The sequence below is a fragment of the Phaenicophaeus curvirostris genome, chromosome 1 (genome assembly GCF_032191515.1).
Source record: "Phaenicophaeus curvirostris isolate KB17595 chromosome 1, BPBGC_Pcur_1.0, whole genome shotgun sequence".
Taxonomy (NCBI): Eukaryota; Metazoa; Chordata; class Aves; order Cuculiformes; family Cuculidae; genus Phaenicophaeus; species Phaenicophaeus curvirostris.
In genome coordinates, this window is record NC_091392.1 from 13,350,759 (window position 1) to 13,365,068 (window position 14,310).

The 14,310-nt window shown below is 39.5% G+C and overlaps 2 protein-coding genes across 3 annotated transcripts in view; both read right to left on the minus strand.

Annotated features, from left to right (window-relative positions):
* Positions 1-14,310, minus strand: part of SLC26A5 (solute carrier family 26 member 5) — an 87,569-nt gene that overhangs the window by 56,649 nt on the left and 16,610 nt on the right. The gene's annotated exons all lie outside the window — the stretch shown is intronic.
* Positions 1-14,310, minus strand: part of RELN (reelin) — a 296,961-nt gene that overhangs the window by 13,537 nt on the left and 269,114 nt on the right. For both annotated transcript variants that reach the window (XM_069881518.1, XM_069881596.1), the window contains exons 48-61: positions 13,370-13,547; positions 12,886-13,079; positions 11,568-11,824; positions 10,645-10,799; positions 9,648-9,862; positions 8,680-8,857; positions 7,150-7,325; positions 5,627-5,733; positions 4,972-5,214; positions 4,308-4,483; positions 2,630-2,703; positions 1,658-1,819; positions 1,163-1,320; positions 180-399 (exon numbers count right to left, since the gene is read on the minus strand). In XM_069881518.1, coding sequence (XP_069737619.1) covers positions 180-399; positions 1,163-1,320; positions 1,658-1,819; positions 2,630-2,703; positions 4,308-4,483; positions 4,972-5,214; positions 5,627-5,733; positions 7,150-7,325; positions 8,680-8,857; positions 9,648-9,862; positions 10,645-10,799; positions 11,568-11,824; positions 12,886-13,079; positions 13,370-13,547 — 2,493 coding nt within the window. The remainder of the gene's footprint in view (positions 1-179; positions 400-1,162; positions 1,321-1,657; positions 1,820-2,629; positions 2,704-4,307; positions 4,484-4,971; positions 5,215-5,626; positions 5,734-7,149; positions 7,326-8,679; positions 8,858-9,647; positions 9,863-10,644; positions 10,800-11,567; positions 11,825-12,885; positions 13,080-13,369; positions 13,548-14,310) is intronic.

Sequence of the window (14,310 nt, forward strand, 5' to 3'; positions counted from 1 at the left end):
CAAATGAAAGTCAAAAGTGTTTTACCAAGCTTAGTGTTTATCGGCCAGCCACATCTGACTGCATGCTAGAGCCAGGCCATTTCATCCTCATCAATACTGGCCCACATGTCTGCATGTGCATATAAAAAATTCTCTTTCTCATGAGCTGCTAAAAGAATGTTTTAGTCTCAAAGTACTACCTTGCTCGGGTGAGATCCAGAGGCTTAGTCACAGCTTGTCTTATTTGACATCCGTTAAAATAGAGTGAATCTCCATGGGCGTAGGGTGCCAGCTGTCCACATCCATTGCCTATCACTCCCCCTTGAATGGTTTCCCAGTTTATTTCAGTGACTCTTTCAGATTCAAAATTATCTTTAATATAACTGGGGAGGTCATGGCTAAAAACAGAGCAGTCATCACCTAAAAATGACACAGCAAAGTTATAAACCAAACAAAAATAAAAATAATTGAGATTGAGTTACATTTCATTGTAATCCTATTCAAGGTTGTGGTCTAATATTCAGTGTGGCTACAAGCTGATTACATTTCAGCGGACCCATTAATAATATGCACATTGCTGTACAGCATTCATTTTTAGAAAATTGATGCTGCAAGTCTTATCTTTTACAGCTGTGTAACGTGAAGAACAAAAAGAGAGTTTCTCTGGTTTTGTATTGAAGCCAATATAAGAAACCTCAAAACACTGGCTCCACTCCCACAAAGCACTTACAATTTAACGAGGACACTCAGGTACCATGTGCTTAGCTCACTGTGGTGTTAGAGCAGAGCAGTCTGTCTGCAGCACAGAACTGAGTCCCTTACAGGGGCCAGTCACCAATTTCTGGATCCTATGTGCATATTCCCTAGGAGTGGGTGCACCTTTGGAAGGAGAACAGGGGTGGAAACCATTTCTGGGTAAGCAGGTAGCCACATTCTGCCTTTGATGAAGGCTGAATGGCCTTTACCTACAGTGCCAGACAACAGAGACTATTGATTCCATCCAGAAAGAGTATAGGGAGGGGAGAGCTGTTATATGCAGCTCTGTTAATTATTAATTTAGAATTTGTTACTCAAGCATGCCAGTGAAAATTTAACACACAATACATTACTCTGTCTTTTTGTTTAATTTTGAGCTAGATTATGCTGTAGCAGATGTATAAGAAAGAAATTGAAGAAATGGAACCTTGGTATCCTTCGTCACAAATGCAAATGGCTCCAGTCGTGCAGTATCCATGACCACTGCAGAGCTTAGGACATGCTTCCCCTATGTACACGTGATCGATTGCCCAGCTTTGCTTCTCTAGCTCTTCTCCTTTCTGAATCCACCTGAACTGAGTCGCACTGCAAATATAAAAATTCAAACACTGTACTACGATATGTAGTGATTAAACATACCAGTACAGTGATATTCAAATATGCCAGCTGCAAATGGAATGAAAAATAAAGGATTTGTCACTTAACTAACTGGAAAGACCCACCCCGATAGGGCGATTGCTACATCGTCTGCTGTAGCCACTTCTGTTAACAAACAGCTTCCTCAAACCCATTAATTATGTATCAGACCTAAATCCAGCAATAAAAAAGCATTTTTAATTCACCAGTTGTTCAAAGTGAACAGTGCCAGCAAGACAGCTGACATTTTATAGGCCCGCAGTAAGCTGACCTTTCAGTAACCCACCTGGATGAGACATGATCAGGCAGCTGGATAGTTATTCTTCTCCAAGAGGAGCTATTGACAGAGTTATAGATGGTAGCTTCATGAAACTGAAATGGGGAGCAGCCAATGCTATTAGATGAAGAAGGAAGACAGTGTGTCTGGACGAGCTGCCATGAGTCTGTCCTGCAGGAAACAAACAAAAAGTGTTTTAGAAAAACTGGAAGAATAATGAAAGGGAAACAGGTAATTTCTAAGGGTCATGGCATTGCCTGTCTTACTAAACAAACTCAGCAATATTTTCCATGCTCTGTAGCCAGAGATAGAAAAGAAGTGAGATGCTGAAGCCCCAGTGCATCCAGGGAGGACTTTCCAGTAGCAGGTTTGGGTGCTGTGAATCCCTTGGTAGTGCGACACACAGCAGGGTCCAACTCAGAGCTCCTCTGGGAGGGCACGACAGAAGGATTTACTTAGGAGTCTTCTCCTTATTTTCTCATTTACAGTGTTCAGAAGAGTCCCAACAGAATATACTCTATGTTCACCCACAGTCATTTGAGCAAGGAATATACCTTCACTTCACTGCAAATTATAATGCATCGCTATACCACAGCACAGGAGTCGGTGTTACTGTTTGCTAGTTAAAGGTCAAATTCGAATTAAGTATCTCCCAAATCATTACAGCTTGGTGCTAAATATATAGTCCTGTATCAATCTAAAACAAGTTTCCTGTGAATGTGGTTTTTTGCAAGCACATTTTAACAGGAGCATGCTCATGACTGTAAATGCAAGCTCAATGCTATGAATCTGTCCACATCTGGGATAAATTATAGAGAATTTCTAGGAGTTATGTAGACAAATCCCAGCACTTGCAAATAGGCTTTGTTCACATCCTATTACAAGATGATTATCAAAGCAATTGCTTTACTAAATAAAAGTTCTCTAGGCTTTTAAAATCATACTGTTTTGAGGAGGATCTATGTATTTGCTTCCTTTTACCTGGCATCCTTTGTATACTCCAGCATCACAGAGTGCAGGTCCCCACAAGAAGTTGCCTCACAGCCAACCACGATCTATAGCACAAATAAAATTGGCTGCTATAAGAAGTCAGGTAGATATTTCATGTGACACAAAATGAAGTCTTGGTCTCTTTTTTTTTCTTTACCGAGGGTGTAAAAGAGTTTGCCAACTTAGATCTTGGACTAAATCCATCAAAAGTGGATGGAAAATAAAAGACGCAGTACTTCAGATACTGCTTTTACTTAATGACTTTTTCTTCATTGTTAATGTTATTTTCAAACAGAATTCTAACACTAAGTTCCTAAAATTCAAATAGAATATCTAATCAAACATTGTTTCAGAAACACAAAGATAGCTCCTTGGCATTTCAGGAAGAACCTAAGTATGTATTAATTACCTACGAAATTTATAACTCATAATGATAAAAATGAGGATATAAAGCCCAAGTTAATCCAATTTAAGAACAGAATTATTCTGAATATTTAAAACAATAAACATATTTGTGTCCTATTAGAGCGGAAAGATTACAGTATCCAGTGTACAGTACTGAATAGATAATAAAAAGCTAAATTTTAAGAGCTTCAAAACCAAACGGCAGTCATGCACTAGAGCTGAGTTCTTCATTTAGAAATAAAATTTTTGTTGTGACTAGTGAATAAAAAGGAGGACAGAGTCAGGAGAGAAAAGCAGTGTAATGAGTGTTTAGTAATAAGAAAAATTAAATGCTGATGGGTTATCATAATTTTGGCCTTAGAGCAATAAGATGATAGGCCAGGTAAAAGAAGCAGCTCGGGGGTGGGGGTCGGGTGGTGTCTTGGCATTCAGTCATAAAAAGCATGTCAGACTCCTCTTTTATATATTTTCTTTGAAGGTGGAATGCTGTGTGAGAAGGGGAAGCAGTGCTTTGGGGATTATGTTAGACAGTCAATATAAAGTAGGCAATGGTTTTGAGAAAAGGTGAAAACATTGATTAAAGGAAGATGGGAAATTCTGTTTTGTCAAGCAGAAGAGGAAGAAAAAAACATAATGAGAAAATGGATGACTATTTTGATAACCCTGCTTTCATATTAGTTCCTGGCTCATTTAAGATGTGGTGCTTGGGGAAGGGCCTAGAACATTTCTGGACAACAACTACATGTTGCCTTTGACCTTGTGCAGAATTCTACTTTAAACAAAAGTAAAATATTGAGAAATGCTTCTCTGATTATTTAGGTCATTTGCCATGACACAAGTAGGGAGAAGAAGTACTTTTATGTGAGCACTTTTTCATTTTCCATATGCCACTCTCTTCCAACCTGCCTCTACCTTGCCTTTTTGGCTTATTCACAAGTTAGGGGAAAATGACATATTTTGCATTCTGTGTATGATCCTACTGTATCTGATTATCCAGTAATTTCAGCAGAAAGATTAGATGTCCAGTCCTTTTCAGTAATTCTCAAAGCATACAGTCAGTCAGAATAATTTGATATTTAACATTCATGCAGCCTTTCTGATTGCTACTACCTACACTTCAGGATTTCCTTAAAATTACAGTAAAAAGTAATTATTAATTATTCATCCAACTGGGCATCCCAGTTGGAAGAAGAAGAATTTCTGGAGACACATTAGATGATTTTTCATTGCATGCTTTACTTCGGAGAGAAAGAACATTTCTTACTTTAAACTGCATCATGTATCCTGGCTGTATAATGAGCTCCCTGGAGGACAGGATGTTGTGTGTTTTGTCCTTTTTCTTATTTGGCCAGTAGAGATGGAATGATGGATTTCCACAGAACCCTGCAGTCCTGACCGCATTAGGGTAAAAGCTCCAGTTTTCTTCATGAGAGGTGCCTTCTATTAACATGAGTTAAAGACAATTACTGAACTGTCTCAGTAAACATCAAGGCTTAGTAATGACCACAGAATCTCTAGATATAGTACTTTAGTAGCATGAATACTAAATTTATACTGTCATGACACACAGTAAGTAGGCTGTTAACAGATATAATAAAAACATCAGCTCTAGAGAGGTAATTAAAATATTTAAATAGTAGTATTTTTTAAAAATATGATTAAATAAAACTTCCCTACACAGGAATTTAAATGAAATTAGTTGGACTGAAATAAAAATTTTTGTCATTCTTATAAGTTTATACATATATACATACACACATATCTGAATATATATTTATAATATATAAATGTAATATGTAATATATGAATATATATTCACACCTATTAGCAGCATGAAGAACACTATATAAACAACATTAGCCTACAAGTTCACAGGGCTTATCTTAGATAACACCAGACGACAGATTAGCTGTCACAGCCTATCTTACCGTCATCAAACGTATCTACCAGCTGGCTGGGGTTGATCTCTGCTCCTCCGATCAGGATGTTATCCAGCGCCCACTGCGCCCGGTCAGGACCTGAGACCACAATCCCATTGCTGATGGTAAAAGGCTGCCACCAGCGCAAGCGGGTTGTATTGGTCAGAGCGTGTTCAGGGAGGAGGATGTAGTCATGCCTGACTGAGATGTATTTTTGGTAATCCATCTCATGAAGCAAAGTCCAGGATATCCCTAGAATGAGAAGATGCAGGTTTAGTAATAAAAACAAGAATATGATAGAATTTTCTAAAAGATTAAAAGAAGATATTAGGAAATAAAAAATAATAGCTATGGTTTTCTGATAGACAAGATCTTGACTTCTAAGGGTAGTTAGCAACTGTTACTCATTGCAAGAGTCATCTTGTAATTGTATAAAGGAATCAAAAAGCTGGAAGCCACTGATTACTGAAATCATGCGGGAAGATTATGGAGAACTGAGCAACAGATGAAAATTTTAGATGGAGGGGAAAAACTTCGCAAGGACAAAAATAACTTTACAATTAAAAATCATCTTCTTATTTTGGATCTTGCTGGCAACTTCTCAGATATTCATGGTGCTTGAATACAGAACAAGGCTTAGATGAAAACTACAAGATGTACTTGCCTCCATCAATGGAATAATCTAGCAGCACTCCCTCCTTTCTGCAAGTTGGTCTGTGGCATGTTGTCATGTTGTTTTCACTTCCAATTCTCCCCCAGTACTGTAGAAATCTAAGAGTAAATGTATATATTTTCATCTGTTAGAGATCTGCCCAAACTGAGATGTTTGCTTTCTGTTAGCAGATGTGCTAAAAATGTTCAAAATGTCAGCATTTTTAAGCAAGTAACATCAACATACAAATAGAGCAACATTACATTGCCTCATAATTCCCATGGAAACCTCATTAAATATGTCCTGCCTCTGGGAGGGACTTACTGTTTGCTAACAGTTCCCTGAGATTGCTGGTGGAAAGGGGTCTAAACATTAGTTAACTAGTTCCCTCGTAGCAATGAAGGACATAAAAGAAGTTGATCACAGAATCACAGAATAACCAGGTTGGAAGAGACCCACTGGATCATCGAGTCCAACCATTCCTATCAAACACTAAACCATGCCCCTTAGCACCTCGTCCACCCGTGCCTTAAACACCTCCAGGGAAAGTGACTCAACCACCTCCCTGGACGGCCTGTCCCAGTGCCCAATGACCCTTTCTGTGAAGAATTCTTTCCTGATGTCCAGCCTAAATCTCCCCTGGCGGAGCTCGAGGCCATTCCCTCTTGTCCTGTCCCCTGTCACTTGGGAGAAAAGGCCAGCACCCTCCTCTCTACAACCTCCTTTCAAGTAGTTATAGAGAGCAATGAGGTCTCCCCTCAGCCTCCTCTTCTCCAGGCTAAACAACCCCAGCTCTCTCAGCCGCTCCTCATAAGGCCTGTTCTCCAGCCCCTTCACCAGCTTTGTTGCTCTTCTCTGGACTCGCTCCAGAGCCTCAACATCCTTCTTGTGGTGAGGGGCCCAGAACTGAACACAGTATACACTCCATGAGGCCCCTTCCTTCCTGAAATGTTGTGTGATTCAATGAATTCTTGCTGAGTTACAGAAGTAAGAGTGTATGACTTCATAAAGCCATATAGTCAAGGGACAATTATGCTGACTTTGTCTTCTATGTGATGTTCTTGTCTAAACTGACATGATTCCATTGCTCTCCAGTTGAGGCATCCTTTTCTACAGTATGAGAGTGCAATTGGGCTTGTACAGGCACCCAAGAGAGGACAACCAGAAGAGGTCAAAACTCAGAGAAAAACACAGCTGGCGCCTTCAGGAGTTGAGACCATGGTGCCCAAGCAACAGTGGAATTTTGCCTCCTTGCAGGACAGGTGTTGCAGACTTCAGGACATTCGTGGGGAAGGGGACCTGCTGCTTCACTGGGGCATGACAGACCCTTTCCACTGTACTAGGGTGAGCCTTGCTGTCTGTGGTTCATCTGAAAGCAACTGTTCTATGAGACTCATAATCTAAATAGTGTCTACCTGAGATAGCACTGTGCTTGTGGTGGCCTAGGAATTCCCAGAGCTATAAGCTTTGTCACCTGCTGCTTTGTCAGCGTTTAACAGAGTTCCCTGTTAAAATGACATTGAAACATGACCTACTTTGCTCCCCGCAGGTCCAGATCTTGAGTGACAGCCTGCCTCACTGTTGCACCTCCAAAATACAGAGTGGTGTCTTCTGCGAGAATCCCACACTCGGTACAGGTATTTCCTCCTTCTAAGGACATCCATAAATCTGGTTTAATTTCTTCATTGTCAAAGCGCTCTTTCAGGAAAGTCTGTAAATAAATACCAAGGTGTTCAGTATAGAGCACAGGTAATTATGATTTCTAATGACCACAGCTGAAACTGACCTGAACACGTTAGAAAGGATCATGAACACTGTAAAGATCTTTTTTCAGGGTGACTGAACATAATGACTTCTGGATGAACATTTAGCCAGTTGAACTGAATTGGCTAACTTTGAAAATAAGTTAGGTCTAGATTTTAACATATTTGGGAGGTAATCCAGCACACTAGAGTTTGCATGTGCAAATGAATGGTTCTAATTCGTAACTGTGGTTATTTGAGGTAAGTGAGGTTATTTGAAGTAACACCATTCCAGTACATATCTAGTATGTATAGGAGAAATTGGTATTCTATGTTGTTTTCTCCAGCAAAAACAGTACTGCAATGAAATTTTAGGGTTATTGTAGCAAATATGCATTTATGCAACTGTCTGCTCAAGTATTTGCAGTGAAAACTATCTAGAATATATCTCTGATTTCCATTTACCTCCAGGTGTGCAGTAAAAGTAGTGCAGTGAGTGAAATTCTGGCCTTAAGGAGATACTAGTAGTAAATCTCCCCTAAAATTGTTAGGATTTTATCCCAAGTGTCCTATGTGTGAAGAATACATTACTAATTAAAAATTGCAAATGGATAATGATATTTGCTCATGTAATTAGTATCTCAGATGAAACAAAAAAGGTTATAATAATTCAAATGACATTGGTAACTGAAAAGTTAAATAGTTATATTCTCCTTAGACAGAATGCTGCTTAACATGTTGTTCCAGTGGAGCACATACCTATTCTGTTCTTATCTGATGTAGAAAAAATGAGGTGGTAAATTGCATTTTAAACTAATTTGGGTTTCTTTATATATTCTTTTCTTAATATGTTAAGTTTTTTAAATTTCTTAAGCTTTTAAGTTAGCAATATCTGACTAGATATCACTCATATAGCTTGTCACAGGGTAACACTAATAACAGCTAGGTGAATTAATTTTATGTCATTTTCTTGTGTTCCCTACTTCAATAAGCTCTCTCACGATATAGAAAATTGTTCCTCAGGTCTTATTCAAATGTAATATATGCAAGTGTGATTTAAATCATAGAATGTGGATCTAAGGATGAACAGTGAACTTTATCATGGCTTTATTGGGCAGTGTTATTTGCAAAGGAACAAACCTGTTCTTAGATACTGCAGTAATGGTTTTGTTAAAAAATGATAAAAGGTCTGAAAACAGATTTGAGTATCTTCAGGCTGACACAAATCAAAGCTAAATATTCAGTGGGATCGATCTTTTCTCTCTCTCTTTCTCAGCTGAACACATGACAAAATTCACACTTTAAAATATGCAGTAAAATTACCTTCAGCGTTTGGGTCAGATAGCAGTTTGGTCCTGAGTACCCAGGGTCACAGATGCATTGCTCATTCAGGCAGTCTCCATGACCTCTACAGTTTTCCAGACAACCAGGGCCCAGGTAGAAATTATCGATGGCCCACTGCATATCTGAATATTTCTGGTAGAAACGAAACCTCACGGGGCTAGATATAAAGGAACGAAGAAAATCAGACATAAACCAGCTTTGCTCAGCTGAAAAAAGGTGGGTGAAACACAAAATACTTATAACTGTACTACCCTCCAAGCTTCTACAAGGAATACCTGGCAGTGTCTGTTGAAATCAATTTTATACATATCCCTATCTTCTTCTTTACACATGTAACTACCTACGACATATTGGACAGATTCCAGATGCTGCTGAAGCTGGAAAAACCTGTTCTGGCTTCTTGCAAGAGAAAGTCAATTTTGGTTATCCTTCCTAAGCAGTTTATGCAAAGAACAGAAGAGTTTTTAATTTTGCAAAAAAAGACAAATTGTTTTCATATGTGCAAATAACTGCAGACAATAAGGGTAACTTTTCCACTCAGTAAGGTCATAAATCTACTCTCTGAATGACTGTGGCTGTCTGAACAGAGCAGAACATGCACAGAAGCAAGGATTGAAGCAAGGATCTTTGGAGATACACAAACCCCACCTGGACATGAACCTGTGCAACCTTCTGTAGGTGAACCTGCTTTAGCATGGATTGGACTGGATGACCTCCAGAGGTCCCCTGCAACCCCAACCATTCTGTGATAAATTTGAATGTCATTTAGACCAAGTCTCATGATCAATCTTGATAGGAAATAAAATTATGCACCATACGTAACAAATGTAAACACTGCTTAGTTCTATGCTTTCCTTGATGTCAAATGCATAGGCAGATGTATCACCCGATGTGTTTTTCAGAAGGTACTGAATTCAAGACAAAATGAGTAAATAATTCACACTTACTTGCCCACAAGGTTTTCAGGCAATGAGTAAGTTACTCTTTTCCATCCCTTTGTAGGAAAGAAAACAGATGGCTGTGAAACACTCCCAGAACATTTTGGATCAGCTGGTAAACACTGAGGTACCAAGTAACTCCAGCTAACACCAAAGTCAGTGGAATACTGCACATGGACCTGATTTTGCGCAAGTTTTTCTGATGTTTTACATCCAACTGAAACCTAATAAAGAAGAAAGCATATGCAAATTAGAAATAATTGTGGTGGTGGTGGTTAGACTTTAAAAACATGTTAGAACCTGAAAGACGACTGCAGAATTTTGCTTGAAATGATGGCAGCAACAGCGCTTGTATGGTACCGGTTATCTGCAGATCTCACCAATATTCCCAAGATTGAGAACAGGCACCACATTTAGAGTTTCATTTTCTTCTAATTAGCTCACATTTCTGGAATTCCTGGTTTTGACACTTGTGCCTTATACCCCAGTACCCCATAACTGATAACCTACGCTCCCATACAACCTAAGATTTGAACATTTCAGAGGAGGTCATCCAGCTTGGTTACACCAGGCAGACCTTCTTTATGGGAGAGATGAGCAGAGGGCTCTTACAAGGTTATTTCTTCAATAAGAAGGTTGTATGAAGGGTGGTTTGGGTGCAGGTTTGATGTGAATGCATAATACAGGAGCAGTGTGAACACTTTTAAGCTGCTTTCCCCTCACCAAGCAGTTGTAACAAAATGGGCACCTTGTTTGTGTGTGATATCGTTACTACATGATGTCTGTACAACTGCTATACTGGAAGAGAAGAGTGCATTAACTCTGAGAACAGCCTGCAGTATTCAAGCACCCACATGTATAAGGTGACAAAAATGAGGATGGGATTTTCCCCTGCAGGGAATGCGTCATGCGTAGGCCTATGTATCATCCTATCTCCTGACAAATATACTTAGACTTGGAGCAAAAACTAGTTTTTCAATAATTATGCTGCAGACAGAGATTTTACCTTGAACTGCATAATCCAGCCTTCTGTAGGAGTCAGGTCATGGGTGACTGCATAGACCTCTCTCCCATCGTGGCTTCCGCAGATCATGACACCATCAGGGGAATCACAAAACCTCTCAACTGAGCAATCATCATGGAATAACCAGTGTTCATTCACTTGAAAATAAATGGGAAAGTCAGTAATATAAAATGACAACATAAATGAGAGTAAACAGGGGGTAGTGTAAACCACTAAAGGTGATTCATGGCGTTATTTTTCAGCCTACGTGAGAATTATTTAGTATTGCTCCTGAGAATGTTAGTATCCCATCTTTCCCATGCATGTATTTATCACGTTTATCACATTTGTTTCTCAAAGCACCTTTTACTACTCTCTTACATAAACATTATAGTATTATTTTTTCATGTTCAAGAAATAAGGATCTGAGACTTATTCAAAATACAAATTTGTCTTGCACCAGACATTGTGAGACAACTTCTTAATGGACATTGCCTACTTACCTGCACAACAGGTACCTCAGCACTGTTAGCTGTTAAGCCTTGTAAACATCCAAAAATAAATCTTCTACAAATTTGAGCTGTTAAATGTAACTTAATGCCCTTAAATAATGTTTAAAAAGTTACAAAATAGGAAACAAATACTCACGTTAAGCAATCCGCTTATAATAATGTGGCATTTTTTCAACATTTTTTCTTTCCTTGAAGATATTTCAATTTTCTAAGCAAATTCATGCAGCAATAAGAGTTACATTACATGTTTTCTTTTCATATTTGTGGACTAAACCCAAAAGAAATGACCTTTGTAGTGTCAGGATTGTCTGTGACACCTGTCACAGTAAGGCAAAGATTCAGAGTCTCAGCAAGATTTGGAAATCACTGCACTGACTTCTTGCTCTTTAATTCAGATCTATGTTAAACCTTTACCTGTAGTTTTGTCTTCCATGAACATGTCAAATGCAATCCTCCCAGTGGGCCCCGCATCGGCCGGGGAGCGCTCATGCTGCGGCAGGGGAGCACTGCTGAAGGTGTCGAGCATCACCGTCCTCTGGTCAGCTGAGCCAGAGATCAAGACATTGTCGATAGCCCAGTCATTCTGGTCCAGGCCGTCATGTTTAGGTTGCCACCAGCGGAAGCGTGTCCCAATGGTTTTAGCATCGTAGGGAAGGAGGATGTTCACAAAGCTGAAATACAAAGTGGAAATTAGTTATAGGAAACCCACAGGAGGAGGACACTTCTCAATGCTCTTTTGAGCAGGTCCACTCCTATTGTTTCCTGGAGTATGTGGAAATCGGGAAAGCAGGAAAAGCCTGTCTCATCTAGCCCATCTTCCCCTGCAGGACACTGCCAAAACAAAAACCTCCCTGATCACCCCCAATATCATCCCTTGGACAGGAGAGCGATGTGGTAAGGGCAAGCAGCCAGACTGTGGCATGGTTTCAGCAACCTCATGTGTTCCAGCTGTGCTTATAGGACCAGATGCAATGGTCTAGACTGGCGGGCTATGACCACAAGGTCCTAATCAAGGGAAATATTAAGAAGAGCAATGTTTAAGTAAAACTAAGATTACTGTTTTCAATGTGGAGCCATTGAGTAGACAGCAAAGTACCAGTACAATTTTCTTATTTCCTTTAGAGTAGATGATGGCTTAAACCCTTGTCCAATTAAACTGGTAGTGATTTCTTAGTGTATTAAAATGAAATAACAAATAATGGGTTCATCCCAGCCCCATTTTCTATAAGCCCTAAATTAATTAGTGAAAAAAAGGTCTACCCATATCTATGCGTGGTTTGAATCTCACAAATGTCTGAAAACAGGGTTTGCGTGTATCCATTGTTTTGAAGGATCTGCAGAAATTCATTTTCTCCTCTCTGCATCATTTCCTAACTAGTTCAAGCAATAACTTTCTGTCTTTATCAGTAAGAAACTAGAATGCAAATGGCAGTATCCTAAAGAAGAGGATGGCCATCATTACCATAGCCATGAATTTATGTTCCTGCAACCATTTACAAATCTACCAAGCTGCAACAAATCCTTGTATTTCTGCCCTAGCAGCTGCACAAATGCTGATGCTCAAGCCCATATGCAAAAGCCACTCATAAATGCTTACAGGACTGGACAGGCTGAACTCTTAAAGATCTGACATCCAAACCACAGCAGTAATATATTCAACAGGTTCTTACAGAACAACACAACCTGAATTCAGAACAGAAAATTACATAAGCAGAAGAAGGTATCTACAAACCCAGGCTTGCTGAACTGGTCATAGAAAATTTCCATTAAGAGGTTCCAGGAAATTCCACCATTCACAGAATACTCCAGCAGCACTCCTTGATTGCGGTTATTAGGAGTTATCAGACAACCATACATGAAATAAAACTGGATGAATTCTGCACTGGTGAGGTTTAAGTCCACTGTAACTAACATACGGCTGCAGCCCTGAAAAGCAATTAAAAAATAAGTTGGCTGATGTTCGTTGACAAAACTTGTGAACATAAAAAGCCTTAGATTATGCGGTCACTATTAATATAACTTTATGTTGTGAAATCTTCAAAACTGTAGAAAATTATACTAACTGTAACAAAGATAAAGCTACAACAGAACAGGAAGGACATATGCTTTATGTTTAATATATTACACTGGTACAACTTGCTATTTATTTAACTTTAAAAATAGGTTCTATTTATACTGCCAAAGGGAGTGAGTTGGCCCCCATGCTGAACACATACTCCACTGAAGTGAAGAGCCATCCCGGAGGCTACCGCTCCGCAGACCGTACTCAGTTTGCCCCCGTTCACCGTCAGCCAGTTCTGGTTTGATGGCGAGCGATTGAAGTTATCTTTCAGTTGTGTTGGAAGAGGGGTCTCTGGCTCATCGCAGTAGAGCCCACCCCAGTGCTCATCACAGCTGCGGAGGAAAACAAATGCAAAATTCAGCTGGCAAAGGTTCTGCACGTAGGTTTAATTGGTGGAATGTTATCCCACATTAAGGTGCTGGTTTGTTCTGCATAAAGACTGCCTGCATTGTTTACTAGCACACAAATGGTATATGGGGGTTTCAAACATCTGCCACTTTTTGTAGTTGTTAATATGAAACAAAAATTACTTTAGGAAGGCTAGTATTATGTATCATTCAAACTGCTAATACAGAGGACAGTCCAGCACAGAGCAAAATCAGTAAAATGCATTGTACTTGGACAGATAAATCTGAGAGAATGTGCCAAGCCTAAGAATGTTCTGCTAATGTTAAATTTTGAGTAAGTTTCTGTAAAATCTTAGTGGATGGGTACTTTCCTGCTGTTTCTCCTCTGAAATACCTTCTTATAACGTGTCAAGGATCGGATTACAGCATGGAAATATGTTCTACGTCTACACAGATTTCACCAGGGAGCTCCTACCTTGGTAATTAAGTGCTGTCAGGATAGAAGACAGCACAACAATATGTCTATTCTGCAGCTGAATATATTTCTAACAAACAGTCACAGTGCAGTTATATAACCATTCTCCAATTTCTGTTGCCATTTGTGGCTGGAAAAAAGCAATGCATCCATCTGGAAGGTATTTCTCTGTTGCCAGACAGACAAATCTGGGGAGATCTGGTTGTTTGTTAGCTGTGCAGGGCTCTATGTGGGCTGTTACACAGTCAGTTTGAGGATCAAGCCAGTCTGCCA